The sequence below is a fragment of the Aricia agestis genome, chromosome 22 (genome assembly GCF_905147365.1).
Source record: "Aricia agestis chromosome 22, ilAriAges1.1, whole genome shotgun sequence".
NCBI classification, from domain to species: domain Eukaryota; kingdom Metazoa; phylum Arthropoda; class Insecta; order Lepidoptera; family Lycaenidae; genus Aricia; species Aricia agestis.
Genome location: NC_056427.1, coordinates 3,517,409 through 3,541,913, shown reverse-complemented (window position 1 = coordinate 3,541,913; position 24,505 = coordinate 3,517,409). Strand labels below are relative to the sequence as shown.

The 24,505-nt window shown below is 37.6% G+C and overlaps 1 protein-coding gene across 1 annotated transcript; it reads left to right on the top strand.

Annotated features, from left to right (window-relative positions):
- The first annotated feature begins 6,644 nt into the window (after nt 1–6,644).
- LOC121738019 (proton-coupled amino acid transporter-like protein CG1139) lies at nt 6,645–22,295 on the top strand. Its single transcript, XM_042129826.1, has 10 exons — nt 6,645–6,696; nt 8,569–8,712; nt 13,979–14,127; nt 14,409–14,553; nt 15,180–15,310; nt 16,657–16,892; nt 17,428–17,625; nt 19,020–19,125; nt 20,379–20,592; nt 22,086–22,295. Exons 1-10 carry the CDS (start codon nt 6,682–6,684, stop codon nt 22,278–22,280), a joined length of 1,533 nt encoding a protein of 510 aa, XP_041985760.1. The 5' UTR covers nt 6,645–6,681; the 3' UTR covers nt 22,281–22,295.
- The last annotated feature ends 2,210 nt before the right edge of the window (nt 22,296–24,505 follow it).

Here is a 24,505-nt window from a genome sequence, read left to right as displayed (position 1 = left end):
TAAAACTTGCAGCTTTTATAAAATGTCGCTGGCTCTTGGGCTATTAAGCGCATCAGGCATTGGGTGGACTAGCCATCAATATGTAAAGCCTGATTGAAAGCCTTCGGTCCGTCCGTCCGTGTAGCTTCAGAAACCTGTGCAAATGTTATTAAAAGATAACTCAGATCGGCGGTTCTCAAACTTTGTTGGTGGCGGAACCCTTTTAGGAAGTGACTTTTTTGACCTCAAAAAAAGAATTTTTTAACTTTGAATAAATTGTGTCCATGCTGGTGTCTGATAACGTTTCTAAAAAATTCATGCGAAAGCGAAGACCCTTGCGGAGCCCCATGGCTCCGCGGAGTAAACTTTTAGAATTGCTGACTTAGGTTGGGTTGCACCACTTTAACTATAACTGTAACTTTAACTATAACTACAGTGCAAAATGTCAAATCTTTGGTTAAAATTAAATATGGCGTCCAAGGACGCCATAAGGACGTATATCTAAATTATATTCTTCCTGTTGATTTTTACGGATAATTCAATTTTTATACCCTCAATCCCGTTACCTGTAGCTTCAATAAAAAAATAAACACAACAGACATCTGTGAATTTCTCCGGTTAAAGGTAAGGTTAAAGTTAAAGCTAAAGGACGCCATATTTAACTATAACCATAACTTTAACTTTAACCACGCCTCTGGTGCAACCCAACCTTAGACACGTATTGATTTTATTACTTGAATATAGAATTTTGACCGTGAGAGCGAAATCATCTTGGCTAAAGACTGTTTCATCGGATCAAAAAATATTTCAAGCCAACAGAAATCAATTTCCTGCTTAGAAAATACGTCCAATTTACCTGCGTTTTTCCTTAAATTGATTACTTTCTCCAATTTTCCTCAAATATACCATTTTTACAGAGCACCCTTATAACTAGCCTCCGGGTAAGTTTTGCTATACAATTATGGCTATTATTTACTTCCATACTAATATTATTATTAATTTGAAAGTGTCTGTCTAGTGTCTATTACCACTTTAATCTCGTTAAAACATGAAGTGAACACACCATAAACTTAATATACGTAGCGGAATAGAGAAACAAAGGCCTGAGCAAGAGAGATGTCACTATCAGTAACACTGCGTGGTAAAAAGAGACGTGTGATACATGACAGCAGCACTCTTTTTTTGACGTCCAGTCGGCACGTACCGCACGTTGACAATTTAATCTCATAGAATTCATGTTCAATCATGCTTGTGGAAGTGTATACGTGCACATATTTTTCACACAGATGAAAACCAATCTGGGGGCACGGCAGTGCCCCAGCCAAGCTTTTTAGCAAAGGCACGGCCGTACCATACTTTTCTCGAAGAGGTTCGCGGCTTTTTCACACCCCCTTTATCTTCGATGTTAACAAACATAGGGATTTAGAATTTCGGTCACCAGGAGCAAGTATTAAAACTAGCTTAACCTCCAAATTACATGAAATGTCGATAAATAGTTTAAAAGTTACAGATGGTCAAAGTTACTACATTTTGTCACTCACTGACTTACAGATCATCAAAATTCTAAGGTACTTCTAGCAGACTTGGAACCTTGAAATTTGGTACCCGGATAGATCTTTATTCACAATGAAAGGAAAAATTATGAAAACGGCCAAGTGCGAGTTGGACTGGCGTACATATGGTTCCGTACCGTAAATTTGTATGGGAGCCCCTTTTAAATAATAAGTTTATTTAATTTTTATTATTAATTATTAAAGTTAAAACACAGCTGATAATTTTATGAAATTTCAAAAACCTTACTGTTACCATTACGGATATAGAGCAAAAAAACGGGAAAAAAATCGTGTTTGTTGTATAAGGCCCCCTAATAATAATTTATTTTATTTTAATTGGACTATTAGCTTTTATAACGACACCAAAAATACATAATTTGTGAAAATTTAAACTATTTAGCTATGGCGGTTCTCAAGATCAAGCCTGGTGACATACGGATGGCCGACGGACAGATAGCGAAGACTTATTAATAATAGGGTCACGTGTCCCGGTCCCGAAAAGAAAAAAAAACCTTCAAAAAAGAAATGAAATCCCACCAAAACATAAAATGTAAAAGAAGCCAAGCAAAATATTGCATAGCTTTAATACTTCTGTCGTAAATGAAGCACAAGAGAAACAAAACTGCATATTTGGAGGATTTCATACTCACACAGATGGCAAGCGTATATTGTGTTAGTATGTAACGACGCATGTGGCCGACAAATGCAATTAGTCGCTGATTATTTGTCTAGTGATCATTGCCAAGCCACTATAATAATTATAAAATAAAGAAATCTATTGGTAACATTTACTGAATGTTGATTTAAATTACAAAATAAGTTGAAGGATTGGCTTGAATGTGATCTGAAAACTTTTTACGACAGAAGTATTAAAGCTATGCAATATTTTGCTTGGCTTCTTTTACATTTTATGTTTTGGTGGGATTTTGTTTACGTTTGACAGCTCGAGATTGTTGCTCTATTCCGGTAGGTATATTAACTTTATGGAACAGACATTGCACTGCTTTTTTTATGAAACGGGCAAACGGGTCACCTGATGGAAAGCAACTACCGTCGCCCATGGACACTCGCAACTCAGAAGAGCTGCAGGTGCGTTGCCGGCCTTTTAAGAGGGAATACGCTCTCTTCTTGAAGGTTTGCAGGTCGTATAGGTCCGGAAATACTGCTGGTAACAGTTCGTTCCAGAGTTTTAACGAGAAACGCACGGTGGAAGACTGTCACTCATCAAGGTGATGAGGATGGTATGTTTTCCGCGTGGAACGATGGCGAAAAGTTGCAGATGATATGATTCCGAACAATTCCTCAGAGCACTCCCCGTGATACAATCGATAGAGGATGCAGAGTGGATCGATTTTAATGGGCATAAATTCACTTTGCGCCCTGTAAAAGGTCATAGGAATTTTTCATCTCAAAGAAAATGGACCAGTATACGCGAATGTTCAGTGGTTGCACAGTGTTAAACTTTTTATAACAATTTCTGTGCGAATATAGTACGACCCCTAACAAATAGATAATGATGAATTGAGATAGAGAGTTATTAGGGTTCCGTACCCAAAGGGTAAAAACGGGATCCTATTACTAAGACTTTGATGTCTGTCTGTCCGTCTGTCTGTCCGTCTGTCTGTGTGTCCGTCTGTCTGTCTGTCTATATGTCTGTCTGTCCGTCTGTCTGTCTGTCCGTCTGTTTGTCTGTCTGTCTGTATGTCTTCAGGCTGTAACTCAAGAACGGTACTCGTAATAGCTAGAGAGATGAAATTTTCACAGATTACGTATTTCTGTTGCCGCTATAACAACAAATACTAAAAACAAAATAAATTAAATATTTGAGGGGGGCTCCCATACAACAAACGTGATTTTTTTCTTTCTCGATATCAATGATGTCATAAGATAGGACCTGAAATATTCACAAAATCTTCAATTGTATTTATACTTTAATACTTAATGATAAATTTTTAATAAAATAAATAATTAAAGGGGGCTCCCCTTAATTACCCTTAGGCCTTAACCAACCCTTCGTGCGCGAGTCCAACTCGCACTTGGCTGATTTTATTTTTTTATGTTAGAAAACCACTTCCTTATTTTTAATGGTCTCATTTTGTATAACATTCGGTTCGTTGCTTTACGAAAAATAGGGTGAAATATGCTATCTATTTTATATTTATTACTTCTTGTTTCTGCATAAAACATTATTTCAATAATGATCCAGTCCTCGAATTGAGTGATACTGCAACAATAGAAGTCAATATAAGTAATGACTCGTGACAATAAAGATTTTTCGAATAAAGTAATTAATATTTCAATGGGAAATGAAGAAGAGCTTTAAAAAAATAAAGAAAACAAAACATTTATTGTAAAAATCTTGTCTATATAATGTTAGGTAGGAATAAAAAGAACAGCATGACAAAAAATATTGTATGCTTAATCAATAGATTAAATAGAACAAAACTAGGCTAGAGATGATATATTATGTAAAGCTTTCTACACCTTGTAACATTTACAGGTTACAATGTATAGATGGTTGTTTCCGTATTGTAATCATTATTTTTAATTTCCCTCTATTGAAAGGCATAATGATTACATGGTCGAAAACCGGTAACAAGTGTTTAAGGTGAGTGAGCCCTAATTAATGAAGGTGTCCTACAAGGTTTCATGAATGGTCCAACTTTTTACTTCCTTTTTCAATGTGACCTACTTGAATGTAGATAAACAAAACAATAGCTATGTCCACACTATGCGCTTTCGTCTTCAATTTTCGTCTTCATCTTTCATCTTCTTTCATTCAACTTTCGTTTTGGCGCATTCAATTCTATTGGAAATTAATATGATGTATTATCGATTTATCGCTATCTATTTGCTAAAATGAACAAAACAAAATCTAAGTGTTTTTATGTTCCTATAACCCATTGTTACCAAAGCTCCATCCACACATTTTTTTATAAAATTAGGGGGCAAACGAGCAAACGGGTCACCTGGTGGAAAGCAACTACCGTCGCTCATAGACACTCGCAACATCAGAAAAGTTGAATGTACGTTGCCGGAATTTTAATAAAGAATACGCTCTTTTCTGAAGATTTGCAGGTCGTTTTGGTCCGGAAATACTGTGACAGTTCGTTCCAGAGTTTAAGTTTTAGTGCGTTTAAGTTTTAGAAAATTAAGCGACAAACGCATGGTAGAAGACTGCCATTAGCTATGTCCCCACTGTGCACTTTTATCTTCAATTTTCGTCATCAACTTTCATATTGGCGCATTCAATAATTTAATGCGTCAAGAAACGCAACGCCAATAATATTGTCTTTTTTGAAGTTTTGGATACGGTCAGAGGGTATGCGTCGCGGGCATGCCTCACGTTCGCTGTTGACTGCGCTATAACGCATGCCCTTGACGAACGGAAAAAAGGCACAGTGTGGACAAAACTATTGAGACTGCCACCGATAGCATTTTCTCTCTTGACGTCTGAAGTTAACGTATCTAATGACACGTCTTTAATTCAAATCAACAAGCCAGCTTTGGCTCAAAAGTATGCTAAAGGGATACACTTTTTTTTTTTAATATATAATCAAAAATATTGCCCTCCTCTCTACGAACCTGCTCTTGCCGCAGTCACATAGCAAGGTTTCCTACATGGTTCTCTTATTTGTCTAACTTCTTTTATTATTAATAGAAGACTACGTCTAAGCTTATTACTTAGCGATTTTCAACTGGTCCAGCAGCAGCCTTATCGAGAGTCAACATAATATGAATAAGGAATACAAAATCAAAAGTACTTCTGTCAGTTTATTAATGATGTAATTAAAAAATAATGTAAATAAGCGATTGTATTACAAAAACATAATTTTATTTTATATGGCATCATAACTAGTTTTATTGAGATCACGTTACTTGTCATCATTATCATCACTCAGGTTTATTTCTCTTCTCAGTATTATTTTAAATCATTGTTTAAAATAAGACTCTTTGTCTTGATAATGAACTTAATTCAAGTTGGTTTTGAATTAAGAGTAAGAGTATCTTTATTTCACAGGAAACGTCACCATTTCACACACCTGAAAAGATGTTTTTGCATTTTTTTCTGTTTTACTTGTGGTAACATTTCTTCGGATGTAAATCTGCTGAGGTTCAGGCACTCTCATGTCCTCCCTCGCTGATTTCATCTCGCTCACACATGTCCCTCTCAGTCATTGCACGCGTAGCTTCGGCCCAAACTAGACAACACAAGCGCATCGAAGAATACCACAGGTCTTCGGGGGGAGTGATGTGGCGGTACCCTGCATCGCGCTATCGAAGTTTCGGAGAACGGCATAACACCTCGCTCGGTCGGAAGATCTACCCTTCGGCAGCCACTAACCACCTTAAATCTTCTGTTAGCACTCCAGGAGTAGATACAATTCATTGTTGTTTTTCTCTCTGTGTATGTGTTAATACAATCCTAAACATATCTTAGAATTCTTTGAATGTCGTCTTGATAATGTCCACAAGAATTCTAGAATGTATTATTTCATCCATATTTATAATTGACAATAAATTGTTATGGTTTAATAAAATATTAATGATTACCTTATTAGGTCATAGTCATACCTCTAAGTTCTTATTTATTTTCCAATAAAGAAAATATAGAACTGCCTTTCCTGCTCCTTCTTCACAAACCCCCAAGAAATTTAGGAAAATAAAATTATTTTATACCGACAGAGTTCCTATTTATCAAACTGGAAATATTGGATAACTCTTCCTTCTTCTTTATTATGTTCCTTTACTCTCGTACCCCTGTGGGATGGATGACCAACACCATCGACGGAAGATGATTCATAAAATAAAAAAAACTCTCCATTTTTTTAAGGATGACAATATGATCGAGAGTATTGTTATCATTTATCATGTAATTTTTGAAAATTTTAACTTTATGTTTCATGAAAGCAAAGCTTATTTTTTTTTGTCTTTTTTATTTTAGACGAATCTTCGCTACTGACTTTAGGAGATCATAATCATCATCAGTCTGATTTATTCTCAGGAAAACACACCTCCAAAACTCGCCAATCTCAAATCAAGTATTGTGATGTCAAGTTTTATTTTCGTTGTGACTTTACGGCAAGGTTACGACAACTAGTTTTTTAACGTCAACAGTGAGATAAGGTTGTGTGGATGATGTACCAAAATGACGGCGCATTTTGTAAGTTCACTTATCACTTGTATCTCTTAACACTTATCAGTTATCACTTATCACATACTTTTCAGTTGTTGTTATTGTTACTACAGGAATTAAAAACTTAAAATAAAAAAAATATTTTTGTCAATTTTCATATTTTTTAAGTTCACTCAGTTATGAGTTATCAGTTTATTGCTTACATTTCAGTGAAATTAAACTTTTATATCAATTTTTTGATACATATTTTTATAAAGTTCACTTATCATTTTTCCATCATATTTTTCAGTTATTGCTCGTTTAGAAGAAATAAAACTTTAACAGCCGTTATTGTTAAACTTTATACTTTGTATATGTTCATTGTTTCCTTCAGTTATAAGTTATAACTTATCATTTATTTTTAAATTTCGATTTGTTTACAGGATTTTAAAAAAATAACTTTTTTCAAAAGCTACTTTTATATTTATTAAGTTCACTTATCACTTATCGGATATCGGCAGAATGTAAACTTTTTATGATATTTTTATTGTTTATTAATTAAATTATTTTGACACATTTAAGTTTCACGTGCAACTTTGCTATCACTTTGAATCAGGAAATATAACTTTCGCTTTATCAGATTTTAAATTTTGTTACATTTGTATTTTTAATAGTAAGAATTAACTTTGAAAAACATATATTATAATATATTTTTAATTATTGTTTTCAAATTTATTACGTTTTATTATTTTTAGTTATGTTTGCCACCATTTAGTATATTTTGCGCATCGTTTTGCACAGATTAAACACAGTATAAATATTATCAGTAGTCCGTAATGCTAAAAATGCTCAAGCACATACGATTTTAGAAAACCTTACTTCATTTTATACAACTTTAGTGAGCAGAACAGTGCAGTAGCATTTACAGGTAGAATTCGTATCTGTGTTGTACGAATTTGATTTCAAAAGCTTTTATATATTTATTTATATTAAATACTATTGTTACGGTACATGGTATACGGACACGTGGTGCCATCTAGCGACAATCCAGCGAATCTTACCGAGAGAGCACAGGCAACATAAATCCCCTACTCAATACTAGATGGCATGAGGTGCGCAAGTACATACTCGAACCTTCTAGAAAGGTCCAATGTTTGTTTACATGTTTACCGTTTATTTGTTATCGTGTTTACGTGTTTTAATTTAGACCTGATAACTGTGTCCATAAGGTAATACCGTAACACTATATTACCTTTATTGTACCATACGTTAAATGTGTTTGTTTTAATAAAATAATTGTTTTATTGCTTGTGATAATATAGCAGACTAGGTTTTATTTGCTAAAATGAGGAAAATATCTTCTATTCGTGTGTTAGTAATTAAAGTCCTCTTGAACTTAATGAAATTTTTAGTACGTGTTCAAGTGCCTGACCAAACATTTCTCAAAAAGACCACAGAAAACTCCCGTTGTACGATTGGAATCTCTTAAACTATTATGTAAAGTACCTACTCATACAAGTTTTTAATTTCAACAGAATGATGATGATGATTACTGTTAGATAATATTATTACCTGATCAAATCAAAGAAATAGATTGCATAAATTGTTGAATATAATGTTTGTTAATATGATAGGTATTCATAAATATTTACTAGCTAAAAGCCGAGCTTTGTGAAGGCTCGCGTCGTTTTTCTGCGTGATAATAATATTTAATATTATGCTATATGATATTCACTATCTTAGTGAGCTAGCCGCTATCCTCAAAACATGAGCTTCTATCAAAAAAAATTCAAAGAATTAGGCAATAGACAGACACACTTTCACATTTATAAGATTTAAAGGACAGGATTTTTAAAAACTGACGTAATTTTACTTCAGCTGAATGTTTACTTCTAAGTATCTTCTTTATTCTTCTTCCAGCCCACAGGACATAGAAGGAGAAGCAACAGCTTGGCTTGCAGCGATATAGACATTCTACCAGACCTGATAGAAGATATCACAGGGGAGTGGCATGCTACGCCCAAGAACGAGAGAGTAGACACCAAAACGTGGATCGAAGAGGAGGTATGGACCTAGACCGTAGTATAATGATAACAGACCGTTCAAACACAGTGTAAATATCTATTTACACTGTGGTTCAAATAAGACTTAGTGTCTAAACACACTAGGCCAAAGTTACGCGGCGTGAATTCCGCATGATTAAGTCCGCAATGTCAAACGCATACAAAATACCGACGGAACGCGACGGAATAGTGTGTCATCGGTAATTTAAAATACATTCCGGTCGTAATCATACGGAATTTACGCCGCGTAACTTCGGCCAAGTGTGTTTAGACACTTACGCCCATTCGCATTAAAAGTGTAGAATTTCCAAAAAGTTATAAAGCGCTGATTTTTTATCGCGCTAATCTCAGGAACTACTGGTTTGAATTGAACAGTTATTTTTGTATTAAACAGTCCATTTATCGAGGTAGGGTTTAGGGTCTAGGCTATATAACATTACGTTGCGACCAATAGAAACAAAAAATCTGTGGAAATTGTAGAAAATGGAGCGAAATTTACGCCTTTATTTAATAACGTTACCAATTATAACGTCACGTGTTAAAAATGAAATAAAAAATATAATGACACATTATTTTAGGCGACTTACATATTTTGTTGAAATATTTACAACAAAACTTAAACTGAGAATAGAAAGATATGTCGCGAATAAAATTCAGTATCAAGTTGTTTATAATTTCTGCTAAGAATTTTAATAACGTAGCAGAGTTATGCTACTGCGTATATTTGTATTGTGGTCATGAATGTCCGAAAACGTGTCATTATGCTAATAAGTAATAACAAATATTTTTCTGTCGGTATGTCTAATATTATGTGCTAATATTTAATAACTATTCTGTTTGTTTGTTTGGATGACTCCGAAACTAATGGACCGATTTTAATAACACATTGATTTAGGGTAGGCAGAGGTTATCCAATATAAATAATATTATAAATGCGAAAGTGTGTCTGTCTGTCTGTCTTTCTGTCCGTCTGTTTAACATCTTCACGCCCAAACCGCTGAACCGATTCTGCAGAAATTTGCTATGGAGATACTTTGAGTCCCGAGAAAGGACATAGAACACTTTTTATCCCGGAAAAATGAACGATGCTCGGGATGAACGAATTTTAGCGCAACGGATTTGCTGGCGTCATCATTGGTATACTTTCCGGACCTATACGACCTGCAAACCCTCAAGAAGAGAGCGTATTCCTTCTTAAAAGGCCGGCAACGCATCTGCAGCTCTTCTGATGTTGCGAGTGTCCATGGGCGACGGTAGTTGCTTTCTATCAGGTGACCCGTTTGCTCGTTTGCTTTCTTATTTCGTTAAAAAAAACTTCACCTTTCCGGTGCAGTGGTCCACTCTCCTTACGAATTTTCGATCACGTCACGTGTAATGACTCGTTTTTACATAACATCACACACACTTGTAATACATTAGATTTTGGATTAATAATATTTACATAAAAAAATGCAAGTAACATAATATTAGGTATAAGACGTATTATGAGAACAATCATAATATTATGGGTACATAAAGATAACATTTTGTTAGAATAAACTATAAAGTTATATTAGTACATGTAAGGTACCTTTAAACAAAAAGTGTGTGTCAGTCTGTTACTACTTAACCGGTTTAAAGATAGACAAATACTACGAGTCTCAGAAAATGACATAAGATAAATATTTTATGGAAAAAAAGTACGCTTACCGCGTCAGAAATAATCGATTCTAAATACAGGATGCAATTAAACCTTCCTGCCAATTTTTTTCCAGGGCTTAGGAGAGTCTATTTAACAAAAAAAATTGAGTGTTATTTTTTTTCCAATGTCATATTTTATCCCATTTAAAATCCTTGCAGAACGGTCACTCGCGGCGCGGGGGAATGAGAGGGGGTGACGCGGGATGAGGCGCGCACGCGGGGGCACGTCACGCACGGCCGACGCATCGTGTCCATTAATTGTAGTGTTTTTTAGGATAACTTGCGGAAGGTATTTCTCAACATTTTAGTACTGAGTGACTATAAAAGAAAAAATACCTGTATTTTTATTTTTAACAAGGATCAATATATTAAAATTTGGCAGGAAGGTTTAATTGCACCCTGTATAATATTAGGTTGGGGAAAAAGTTTCTTCGCATTTTATTTAAAAATTCAGAAGTTTTTTTTAAAAAACGTTTATTTACAATTGAATAAAGTATATACTTACATAATATACAGGTGTCATTTTGTTAGGGACATGATCCCATTGCTATATAAAAATTTGGGGCTTCTGATGAAAAAACTGCGACAAGTGGTTTTGGCAGTCCTCTTATGATGTCAACCTGACAAATAAAGTTATTAATATACCTAGCGGAATAGAGCAACACTCTCGAGCTGTCAAACGTAACCGAAATTGGTTTCATAAATATGTGTACGTATACACTTATACAAGCATGATTGAATATGATTTCTATGAGATTAAATTGTTAGCGTGCGGCACGTGCCGACTGGACGTCAAAAAAGAGTGCTGCTGTCATGTATCACACGTCTCTTTTTACCACGCAGTGTTACTGATAGTGACATTTCTCTTGCTCAGGCCTTTGTTTCTCTATTTCGCTAGGTATATTAACTTTATGACCTGACACTGCCTAAGGAATTCTTCAGCGACCGAAAAAGCTGGAAATCTGAAAGTGCAAGGTCAGGACTATACGGCGGATGCGTTAACACGCCACAGTCTGTGAATCCTGACCGGCCTTTGACCACGATCTTTTTCGCACGTTCTTGTCGTACGTAATCCACTTTTCAACACCAGTTATCAACTTCAAAAATGGTGCGGTTTCATTACGTCGTAATAAAGAATCACAAATGAGTACACGGTTCATTAGGTTTCTTTCAGTGAGCTCATGAGGCACCCAAATACTTTTTTGTGTACCCAGCTTTTTCCAAATGCGCCAAAACCGTTTTGTGGTCCATCCCCAGTTCTTCAGCTACATCGTAACTACAGCTAATATGCCGATCTTGCTCCACTTTTTCAAAAATGGCATCAGTTTTGTCCGTAACAGGGCGACCAGAGCGATGTGCATGTTTGATATCAAAAATATTCCGCGAAATAAACATCAACCTTTAAGTGAATGAGTGAGTGTACGCATAGGCATGCGTACAGCACCTCCCTCCTCTCCCACACTGCCTATGCGTACACTCGCATGCAAGAACCTGCAAACACCACCACCACACAAGCAATAATGTTGGCAAATCCGTGCCCCCTCACCACCATGCAGGTTGAAAACCTCCACGCGCGTTTCGTCCCAACACCGGAGCATCATCAGGATGTGGACTCTACGAATAACGTCCGTCAACAACAACAAATTTTTGCTCTATAACGATACGGGACCTTTCGTGCGCGAGTCCTACTCGCACTTGGCCGATTTTTAATATAAAACCTGCAAATCTTGTATTTTTATGATAATTCAATATTTTAAAGGTCGTTCATATCGATATTGTTTATGTTATGTCATTTAAGTAATTGCTATGCAAAAATGTACCTTATATCCATTACAAACAATACTAATTCAGTTATGTTTGCATGCATCAGCTCTTTACGTATTTTTCCACAAAATTTAATCGTTATAAAAGAAAAAAAAACTGCGTTAAAAACATAATAAAATTGGTAAAATATTGACACACAGATTTCGGTGTCGGTAACCGGTTTTTTTTAGAACAAGCCCCTAGTTATATTTATACAGTGTGTAACAAAAATAAGTGATAATACTTTAGGGTGTGTACGTGTTCCTTATAGAGAGTTCACTGTGAGAGTATCAGCTCTGAAAGACGAAATTTTTTTTCACTTTTATATGGGCAAGGGCCAGAACGTCACGAGTTTCATCCTACAAAAGTGAAAAAAAATGTTGGTCTTTCAGCGCTGCTACTTTTACAGTGAACTTTTTACAAGGAACACGTACACACCCTAAAGTATTATCACTTATTTTTGTTACACCCTGTATGGTGCCCCGGTGTCTGCACAAGACACAAGGACACTATGGTCATTTGACAGGTATACAGCTAATAAATTGGGAAGGATGGACGACTACAAAATTAGACATAGTACGCCTAAGTGAAGCTCTAAGCCCGGCCGCACATTGTCCGAATTCTGATCAGAAACAGTTGAATTTCGCCGGACCGCCACCCCGCACACTACCCGAAATATTCTTCCGGCGAGTTCGAGCTCACTCGGCTCAGTACAAAATTTAAGAGACAGCGCGGACGTTCAACTGTTTCTGATCAGAAATTTCGGACAATGGTGCGTTGCGTCAACGTTGTGTCGACGCAGCGCTGCCGTTGCGTTGTTTTACATACAAATAAAATAACCAAGGTGTTTACATGACGGACAGCAGCCCTCGAAACGAAGCGGGAGGGGGCGTTGACGTTAACACTGCTTTAAGTAATAACGCTACGATGGCCCAGCGGCCGCACTTATAAAATATGATCACTTAACTCTAATTAAGGCATTTCAGTACAGTGATAAAATATAGCCTTCTTCAATAAATGGGCTATCTAACACTGAATTGAATTAAATAATTTTTCAAATCGGACCAGTAGGGTCCGATTTGAAAAATTTTTTTTTCCTGAGATTAGCGCGTTCAAGTTAGCCCTTTCAAATAGTTTTCCCCGTTTTTCCACATTTTCCTCCGTACATTTTTCCGGCATTAAAAGTATCCTATGTCCTTACCCGGGACAGACACACTTTGTATTAAAGTATGAATGTATGTTTCACAAGTATTGAAGCATGGATGTATGTTTCACAAGTATTGAAGTATGGATGGATGTTTCACAAGTATTGAAGTATGGATGGATGTTTCACAAGTATTGAAGTATGGATGGATGTTTCACAAGTATTGAAGCATGGATATATGTTTCACAAGTATTGAAGTATGGATGGATGTTTCACAAGTATTGAAGCATGGATGTATGTTTCGAAGTATTGAAGTATGGATGGATGTTTCACAAGTATTGAAGCATGGATGTATATTTCACAAGTATTGAAGTATGGATGGATGTTTCACAAGTATTGAAGCATGGATGTATGTTTCACAAGTATTGAAGTATGGATGGATGTTTCACAAGTATTGAAGTATGGATGTACCATCGAATAAAATATTAATTCATAGGCAGATAGCGGACCTACGCCAATTGGTCGGGTTGTGTCAATTCAATGCTTGACATAACGCGACCAATTTACGTAGTTCCGCCATCATTGATCATCTATGTTCAACACTATCTGTGCCATTAATAAGGGTTCATCATTTTTGCAGCCAGAAAACACACCATGCGAAGAAGTAATAACCAAAAAGCCCATTTCATCATCATTATCAGTGGAAGAGGGCATAAAGATGAAATATTTCATTCACAAAGATACCAACTACGACTTCCAAAGACAAAGAAGTGAATCTAAACAGAGAAGGTAAGATTTAGAAAAAAAGAAGAAGGGTTTTCATGACGCATCTACATCGTAAAGGTGGCTTACCAATTCTAACGGCAAGCGACAGCAACCGACAAAAATTTAAATAAAATGCTGCTTTATGATTGAGGCTATAGGTTCCACATCTATACTAATACAAAATTATAAAGCTGAAGAGTTTGTTTGTTTGAACACGCTAATCTCAGGAACTACTGGTCCGATAGTCTTTGAAATAGTCAGGAACTACTGGTCCGATAGTCTTTGATAGTCTTTTAAATTTCCAGTAACTCCTCATCAACTGGTCACATCTTCAAGAGCTGCCTAGGCGGCAGTGTGCTAGCAATACACGACGCCTACAGGAGATGTGGGGTTTGGACCAGCGTCGCCACTTCCCTGATACTGGGTTACTGCATCGCTTATGGTATACATGTGAGTTTCTATTGTATTATCATATTTCATCGTCATGTGTTTCTATAATTCTATTGTCATCAAATTCTTCGTTTTATTTATTAATTATGTCATTATTATTGTCATTATCAGTATCATCCTCATCATCACTATCAACTACTAGCATTTTCAAAATACATACATATTTTTATTTACATGACCTGTTTTGGAAGCATAGGCTAATCGCCAGTAACGTCATGACTCATGACTCATAGTAACGCAAATAAAAGTATAGTCAGGCACAACTTTAAGACCGCTCAAAGGAGAATGTGCAGTATTCTTTTTTAGATATTAGTAGATCATCATTCATCAGAAACGTCTTTATTGATAGATCGGGTTCAGACTGTAACGCTGTAACTCCGATATTGGTGAATATTGTACACATGCGCTATTGTATATTAATATTTTTATACATATGCGCTATTTTAAAGTAGTGCGAGCAGCGTGGCCATACCTCTATCGTCGATATTTTCCCTTACTCCTGCTCTATCCATGTTATTTCAGCTGACAGTTTGCCCCTCCAATTTTGTCAAGCTTTCTAAAAGTTGGTCTTGATATTTTTTTTCTACTATGTATTCTTACTATGGCCCTATCTTATATTCTTCCAGTTAACAGTAAAATCAGCGCAGACGCTGTACATGCGGTTGCACATACCAGAGCTGTCCTACTCCAAGCTTGCTGAAGCGGCGATGGATGTAGGACCTTTCCCAAGACTGAGAAAATACAGCAAACTCTTTAGGTGAGTACTAATTTATAACTGAGGTGGGTAATATTTAATGGCATTGACGTTGGAGCTAGGGATGTCGCATATTTTGCCATTCTACTAACTCCAAAGGTCCTAAGTGTTTGGCAACTCCTGTTGCCGTTGTAAAAGGGAGAATGATGAGTGACATGCTCGCCACATATGCCCAAAAGGCAAAACTGTAAAGAAAGCTATGTAATGATAATAATCTAGTGAAAAGTTTAAAACTGGCGATTCAAACGCCTATTTCGGCATTATTTAACCCCTCGACGAAAACTGAGAGAGGTGTTATAAGTTTGAAGTGTCTGTTTGTCAGTATGTATGTGTGTATGTCCGGCAATAGTATTGTAACATCCAAACGGGTGGACCGATTATGATCAAGTTTTTTGTTTGAAAACTGGCATAATACTTAACTACTCATTCAATCAAATAGCAAATTCAAACAGATGACTGCGCCATGTATATTTCGACCAATGTAACGTCTCTACATAGCACGTCTATGCCAGGAGCACACATTCCTCTTAAAGTAGCTTTTAAAATTGGATTTTCTAGTCTGCAGCCATTAATTTCGGACACTGCTAATATTTTAGTTATACAGGTATATAACAAAGTTTGTTTATTTTAGTGAGGGATGTAAAACACTTTTGTTTGTTGAATCAGTCCCTTCTTTCGTGGAAATCATAAGCCATGTTGGAATACTTAACTATGAAACTACACAATAATAATAATAATAATAATATGTAGATGTACTGCAATAGTTGGTTATTAGCAGTCGTATTTTGTACGTTCATTAATGTTCAAAATGTCAAAATGCTGTTTTTGCGTTATCCAGTCACGCTTTAACTGCATAAAAGACGTATTTTGAGTCCCGGTAAGGGACACGGAGAATTATGTACGGTTTTTCGCAAAAGAAGAAACGGGCAATTACAATAATAATAGCTCCCACACCGGTTTCGGTGACGGTGGCCGGTTTCATTGAAACCAGGCCAGCTACGCAGGAGTAATTTTATAGTGCCCAAGTGTGTGCGTAGTACACAAGAGCACTCTCTATTCCATTACTCTCATAACCCAGTGGGACGGAAGACCGACACGACCGGCGAGAGATCAGGCGCAGGACCGACTTTTTACATGCCCATCCGACGCATGGATCATCTTACTTGTCAGACAATCAGGTGGTCAGCCTGCATTGTCCTAACCAAACTTAAATAACATGTTTCCAACGCGGGAATCGAACCCATGACTTCCGAGTCAAGAGCCGCGCTCTGTACCACTAGACAACAGAGGCGTCTCTACTGCGTGAATCATCCACAACAGATCCTATAACCTTAATTTCTACCTTTCAGATACCTAGTAGAATTCACCACCTGTGTCAACCTCTTTGGAGTATGCTGCGTCTACCAGCTCATCATAGCCAGAATCATGAAGGAACTGTTCGGTAGCATACAGAATCTACCGTACGAAGACTTGGATTTGCTGCGGTTTTACGTGCTTATACTGCTGGTACCGACTATAGTGTTATGCATGATGACTAGGCTAAAGCATTTGAGTCCTTTTGTGGTGGTCGCAGACTTGATCATAGGTAAGTCATCAACACTAATAAGTCGATTTTGCTGAAATTCGGTGTGGAGATACTTTGTGTCCCGGGAAAGGACATAGGATACTTTTTATTCCGGAAGAATGTACGGTTCCATCTCATTAAACGCCTTTTGGCGCAACGTCATCTTAAGCCTTTATGAGAGAGCTGTTCTTTGGCATGTGTTAGACCTTATTGACGAAATGACCGACTTGAAATTATGTTTTGAAGTGTGTTTGTCGCAATTAATTCATAATTTAAGTAATCGCCTTCGAGGCCCAATTAAATCATGGCTCTCGACTCGTGGGTTCGATTGAAATCGTGGGTTGAAATAGTAAAACTGTTGAGGATGAGCCTGCATTGTTCTGTGCAGGCTGATCACTTGATTGTCTGACAAGATGATCCATGCGTTTGATGGGCATGTAAAAAGTCCTGCGCCTGATCTTTCGTCAGTCGTGTCTTTTGTTGTGGAAAATGTACAGTTTACGAATTTTGGCGCAACGGACTTCGGGCTACTTAATTTCCCCTCTCTTTTTTTCAGTGACATGTGCCATAGCGATGGTGTACTACACAGTGAAGTCCCCACCCTCACTCTCGGATCTACCCCCATGGAAAACCCCCATGGGTTTCCTCCAGTTCTGTGGAGTTTTCGCGTTTAGCATAGAAGGGGTCGCCATGGCTCTTCCCATCGAGAACAATATGAAGAATCCGGAGAAATTCACTACGGTTATGGGTGTTGGTAAGTGTACATTTAGCCATCTACATTTATTAGGTACACTGTACCGAGCATTAAGCGTCTCCCAGACAGACGCGGCCTGCGGTGGCGGTGGCGGTGGCGGTCAGTTGGATAACTTGGCCACGTGACCGCGTGTGTCTGTGTCGTTCCTAGAACTCTCAAGTCATCCAACTGACCGTCACCGCCACCGCCATCGCAGGCCGCATCTGTCTGAGAGACGCTTTAAACGTCTTGCTCAACGCCCTTCTGTCGGCCAATCCTACACAGTGCTCAACGCCCTCCGACAGGCCAATCCTGAGTGCGATGTGTTTGCCGATAAGTAGATGGATGTGAAGAGAGTATGTATAAGATTTTGTGAAAATATGAAAGGGTTTCTTCTATTACTATTTAATTTGTGTAGTTAACTGTTTGTGTATATTTTGTGACAATGTTAACATTAATTTTAAGTTAAGGTGGGGGTTAATCTCAATCCAAAACGATAACCTTGCACACAACCAAAGACCAAGCGTATACGCATCGCAATAAGATTTATTTTAGCTTAGCATAAAACTGTAGTTACTCGGGCGGATCTTCTCTATTTTTCATGTTTTTTTTTTAATATCTTTAGAAATAAACATTAAGAAACAAAATTGTTCGGTTAAGGAGATTTTAATATAGATTTAATAACAATTTATTCAAATAAAATTTATAATTATCCTAGTTAATACTTATATTTCAATGAAATAATTTTTTATCGGAGGTGAGTTTGTAAATTAATTACAGCCAAAGTATTACGTTTTATTAAAATGTTTATGGTTTAAGATATTTTAAATATTGTGCTTTATATCTCATATTTTTTAACACTTCCTTATTATATTGGAACTAGGTAAACCGGGAGTCGCGGAATAACAAATTGGGGTTTATCCTCGTCTTAAGATAATGCTTAATTGTTGTTAATTATTGTAATTTTGGTAACCCGTTTTAATTAACTTTAATAAATAAATAAATTAGTCATCCACATTTAGCCAGCTTCATTTAGCCACCTGCATTTAGCCACCTATATTTAGCCACCTACATTTTACCACCTACATTCCACATTTAGATACTAATGCGCTGCGTTCTGCACAAGGCTCAATAGATGCTCAACATTAACTACAATTTTAGCGTCAAAGGGTAATTTCCTAGAAAACAAACATCGAATGAAATATAATTTGTAGCTACTGCAAATAATAATAATATATGTAACTTGCTGCCATTCTAGATCTAGATTTCAAACCTTCAGTTTCGCTTGGATCAAAATATGTTGCGTCGGCTTTGATTTACTCATAGACATATAATATATACTGCATTATAAGTTTATGGATTTACTTAACGTATGTAGACGTGTATGTTCAACTAATACACCCTTTTATTTCCAGGTATGAGCGGCGTAGTATCTCTCTCTCTTGTGTTCGGAGTGCTGGGGTACTGGAGGTACGGGGAGGACTCTCTCTCCCCGGTTATACTCAACTTTCCTCCTACAATGTAAGTTATACCACAGACCAGAATATTTCCTTAGTCTATGGTTATACGCATGCTTTTACTGAAAAAATGATTTACAAAGATTTTTATTAAGTCGCGGGCAAGTAAAGACGTATACATAGAGGTACAAGATGTTGCTTGAGCGGAACCGTAGATTTTTCCAAGATAAAAACTAGGTTAATAATAAGTTCTTTCTCGAGACTCAAAAGTATCGCCTGCATACTTTGATTAAACCTATCGAGACAGGGCAAACAATTAGATTGGCCGAGAGCGCTGTCGAGAGAGCTTGCTGTAGGTATAATCAGGGTTTAAAATATATCAGCAAAATCTATTCAGTGATTAAAGCGTGAAGAGGTAACAGACAGACACAAAATTACTAGAAAACTTACTTACTGCCGTTGCCACGTGAAGAAAATCCTGAAATAAATCGGCCAAGTGCGAGTCGGGCTCGCGCACGAAGGGTTTCATACCGTTATAGAGCAAAAATAGGCCAAAAATTGTGTTTTTTGTATGGGAGCCCCCTTAAATTTTTATTTTATTTGAATATTATTATTAATTATTAAAGTACATATATAATTAAGGCTTTTGTGAAAATTTCAAGTGCCTACCTGTTGTCATCATTGATATCTACCGAGCAAAAAATGTTTGAAAAATCATGTTTCTTGTATGGTAGCCCCCTTAAATATTTAATTTATTTTGTTTTTAGTATTTGTTGTTATAGCGGCAACAGAAATACATAATCTGTGAGAATTTCAACTTTCAAGCTATTACCGTTCTTGAGTTACAGCCTGGAGACAGACGGACAGACATCGAAGTCTCAGTAATAGGGTCCCGTTTGTACCCTTTGGGTACGGAACCCTAAAAATCCTGACGCTGGGGCGCTTGCCCATACAAAAGTGGAAAAAAAACTTGGTCTTTCTGCACTGCTAATTTCAGAGTAAACTTTTTACAGGCTGTATACAGGGTGTAACAAAAATAAGTGATAATACTTTAGGGTATGTATGTGTTCCATGTAGAGAGTTCACTGTGAAAGTGGCAGCGCTGAAAGACCAAACATTTTTTTCACTTTTGTATGGGGAAACTCATGACGCTCGGGCCTTTGCCCATACAAAAGTGAAAAAATTTTTTCGTCTTTCAGAGCTGCTACTTTCACAGTGAACTCTCTACAAGGAACACGTACACAGTCTAAAGTATTATCACTTATTTTTGTTACACACTGTATAGCGATAGCTAAACAGTTCCAACCTTGATTGCAGGTTCCCAACAATCCTCAAATACTCCATAGCGGTTCTCCTCTTCATCTCATTCGCCAACATTTTCTGGACTCCCTTCAACATGGTGTGGCACTACCTGAGCCGCCGGCATACCACCAGGTTCCGGCTCTGGGAGAGAGTATATAGGACTATCTTCGTCATCATAGTGACTTGTGTGGCGATTGCCTTCCCTAAGTTGGAGAGCATGATGGGCTTGGTAAGTGAATTTTGCGGAGATTAAGGCCGGCCGCATACGTATCTACGTTTTCCGTATGCGATTTCCGAATTCGTTTTCCGTATTCCGAAAACCAAATGCATGAAATCAGTAAAAAACAGACACGTTAGTTTTTTATGCCACAGTGCCAGCCAGCGCGTTTGAGCTTGAAAAGGACGAATGGTCTCACGGAATCCAGAATACGGAAAACGTATTCGAAAGAAGAGAGAAGGAAAACGTGCGTTTGCAGGTGCATAAATTAAATAAAAGACGTATATGTATGTGATTGATTGTATTGTCGGTTCTTGGTGGAAATTCATGTTGAATACTAATAAACACAATTTTTCGTGCACTTGTGTAATTTGTTAAAAGTTATAATAATATCTTAGCATAGTGGAAAAAGTGCACGAAAAATTTTGTTTTACTATATAGTGTTCAAAATTTGACTGACATGACATAGTTTATCCTCCTAAAATAGAAGTATCTTCATGGGTACTAAATTTCATCCAAATCGTTTTGGTAGTAATCTCGTAAAATTTCCAATTTTTCCAATTTTCTCGTCTACGTCGTCACACACCTGGCCCTGGATGTGAGCCTGGGTGGGGAAATATGGCCAGGGGCTAAGCCCCTCTACATGTAGAGATCCGTTTGTGGTATTTATGTGCACCGAGTATGAGTACCGGGATGCGCAGAGAGAGACCTATTTTTGTGGGGAAAACCCCGCGGCAACGCGGGGAAAACCCAAGAGCATGGGATTTCCCCCCAATTTCCTCTTTTCACTTGTGATGAACCAAATCGCATTACATCATGACAAACATCTAACTTTTAAATATTATAAGTGACATCTATGTCCTTTAAGCCTGACTAAAATAATATTTCAGGCGTGCCTATCTAAATGTTTCTACTGTTAGACGTAGTAGTTCCGTTATTTCTTACTAGATGGCGTTAAATACAAAACTTTCTATATTATTAGGTACCTAAGGGAATTTTTTTACGCTAGTCAGCAGCACCAGCAATAATAATAGCTCCTACACCGGTTTCGGTGACGGTGGCCGGTTTCATTGAAACCAGGCCAGCTACGCAGGAGTAATTTATAGTGTCCAAGTGTGTGCGCAGTACACAAGAGCACTCTCTATTCCTTTACTCTCATAACCCAGTGGGACGGACGACCGACACGACTGGCGAGAGATCAGGCGCAGGACCGCCTTTTTACATGCCCATCCGACGCATGGATCATCTTACTTGTCAGACAATCAGGTGATCAGCCTGCATTGTCCTAACCAAACTTGGAAATAATATGTTTCCAAAGCGGGAATCGAACCCACGACCTCCGAGTCAAGAGCCGCGCTCTATACCACTAGACCACGGAGGCGTTATGCACCAGCACCAGCAAAGACAGTAAACAAACAGTTTTTGCTCCGATCTTTGCGTTATAATATTCCCTATTATTATTATGATATTATTGTGCTTTTTAAAAAAATATTTTTATTTTCCAGCTTGGAGCATTCTGCATATCGAGTCTGGGCTTCATATTCCCTGCGTTCATCGATCTGCTAGTGACATGGGAGAACCCTGGACTTGGGAAATTAAAATGGCGCCTTTGGAAGAACATTCTACTGATTACAATAGGACTAGTGTTATTCTTTGCCGGCACTTACAGTAACGGGAAAGAGCTTATAAATAATTTGTAAATATTGTATATTATGTTAATATTATAATTATTATAGTTATTATATTAAAATTGTTTTATTATTAATTAAACTAGATGACGCCCGCAGGCAGCAACTCCTTTGCGCCAAAATTCGTTCATTTTTCTGGGTTAAAAAGTAATTAGTTCCTTTCCCAGGACTCAGAGTATCTCAATACAAAATGTTACCATAATCGATTTAGTCGTTTGGACGTGAAGAGGTTTTTTTATTTTTATTTTATGAAATAAGGGGGCAAACGAGCAAACGGGTCACCTGATGGAAAGCAACTTCCGTCGCCCATGGACACTCGCAGCATCAGAAGAGCTGCAAGTGCGTTGCCGGCCTTTTAAGAGGGAATAGGGTAATAGGGGAGGGTAGGGAAGGGAATAGAGTAGGGGTTAGGGGATTGGGCCTCCGGTAAACTCACTCACTCGGCGAAACACAGCGCAACCGCTGTTTCACGCCAGTTTTCTGTGAGAACGTGGTATTTATCCGGTCGAGCCGGCCCATTCGTGCCGAAGCATGGCTCTCCCACGTATAAGGTCACCGACAGACACACTTTCGCATTTAGAATATTAGTAAGGATTTTGTACCATCATATTTATATTAAAATATCACATGTAAATTAAATTATTAGCTATGAATTATAAAAAATATACTTTATACAAAATTATTCAAAAATGTTTCTTTATCCGTAATTTTACAAAATCATGGTCACCAACTATTGTAGTTGTCTTCAAGTGTCATATTGATTGTCCCAATAAATCATTAATTGATATGTGTTTTCGCATACAATATTAGCATACACAGAAAAAAGTTTCTACTCATTTAGAAGACACAGTGCCGAAATGTGTACGCAGTACATAGAGCGATGAGGTATTGCAGATGAGCTGATTTTTCAGGCTAAATTTCAGGATCTTAAAGGATTGGATTCAAGATTCCCAGTTTTGTTAAAAAACTTACTTAAATAATGACAAATAGGTCAATCAAGAATAAATCAAGAAGCCCATAGGGGCCTTTTCACTGTGAAAATTCCACACGACGTATTTTTTGCGCACTGACGACGCGTGTTTCATGCGCTCGTCTACAGCGTGTTTTCATCGCGTTTTGGCAGATATTAAAAGTTTAAAACGTGTCGGCTTCCTTCCGTTTGCTGAGCCTTCAACTTGCGTTTGTATCGATACAAACGAGCGTAAAAAAACGTCGTGTGGAAGGGCCCTGAAATTTTCCAGCAATTAGCAGGCTGATGATGATAAACTACAGAAAACTCTCGATCATTTCAGCTGTCAAACAAAAGAAACTAGAGTCCACAGACACTTTCAACTTATAACACCCCTCTTATTTATCGGGGGTTATAAATATCTAGATCAAGGGTCACCACTCACCAAATGACGGACTGCGGTCTGCTTCCGGACCTATGTCCGGACCGCCGACCCATTGTGTGCGGACCAAGCATGTTCGACCGGTCAGCAAGCAGAGCTCATATTTCCTGGTCAGCACGTAGCATCGGCCCTGCACGGCCACTATCCGACTCACTGGATCCCGTGCAGCAACTTCACTGTGACCTGCCTGCCGACCGAGTGGGCCGGAGCCCACTCGGTCGGCAGATCTTCCTTTGGCCACCACGCATTATTCTCACACATACTTCCATACTAATATTATAAATTGCGAAAGTGTGTCTGTCCGTCTATCTGTCTGTCTGTTTGTCGTCCTCTTGTCTATAATATTAGTTATGAATTTATTTGTGTCTTTAGGCCACAGTATCATTATGTTACCTTGTTATTGTTTCAATGTCTCTATTTCTCTGTAAAGGCTCTATAAACAAATTGATAAGAATAATATAAGATAACTCAGCTAAGTAGCAAGCAGTTCCGTTGTGTTTTAACCGAATGTGACTAGTAGAGTCATGTTTTTAGCGAGGCGCCCCAATGCCTCTATGAGCGCTTTAGTCATATTAAAAATTTTACGTGGTAGAGTAATGCTTCGGCATGAATGGGCCGGCTCGACCGGAGAAATACCACGGGCTCACAAAAACCAGCGCCAAGTGAGTGAGTTTACCGGAGTCCCAATCCCCTACCCTATTCCCTTCCCTACCCTTTTCTTTTCCCTTCCTTACCCTCCCCTATTCCCTCTTAAAAGGCCGGCAACGCACCTGCAGCTCATCTGATGTTGCGAGTGTCCATGGGCGACGCAAGTTGCTTTCCATCAGGTGACCCGTTTGTTCGTTG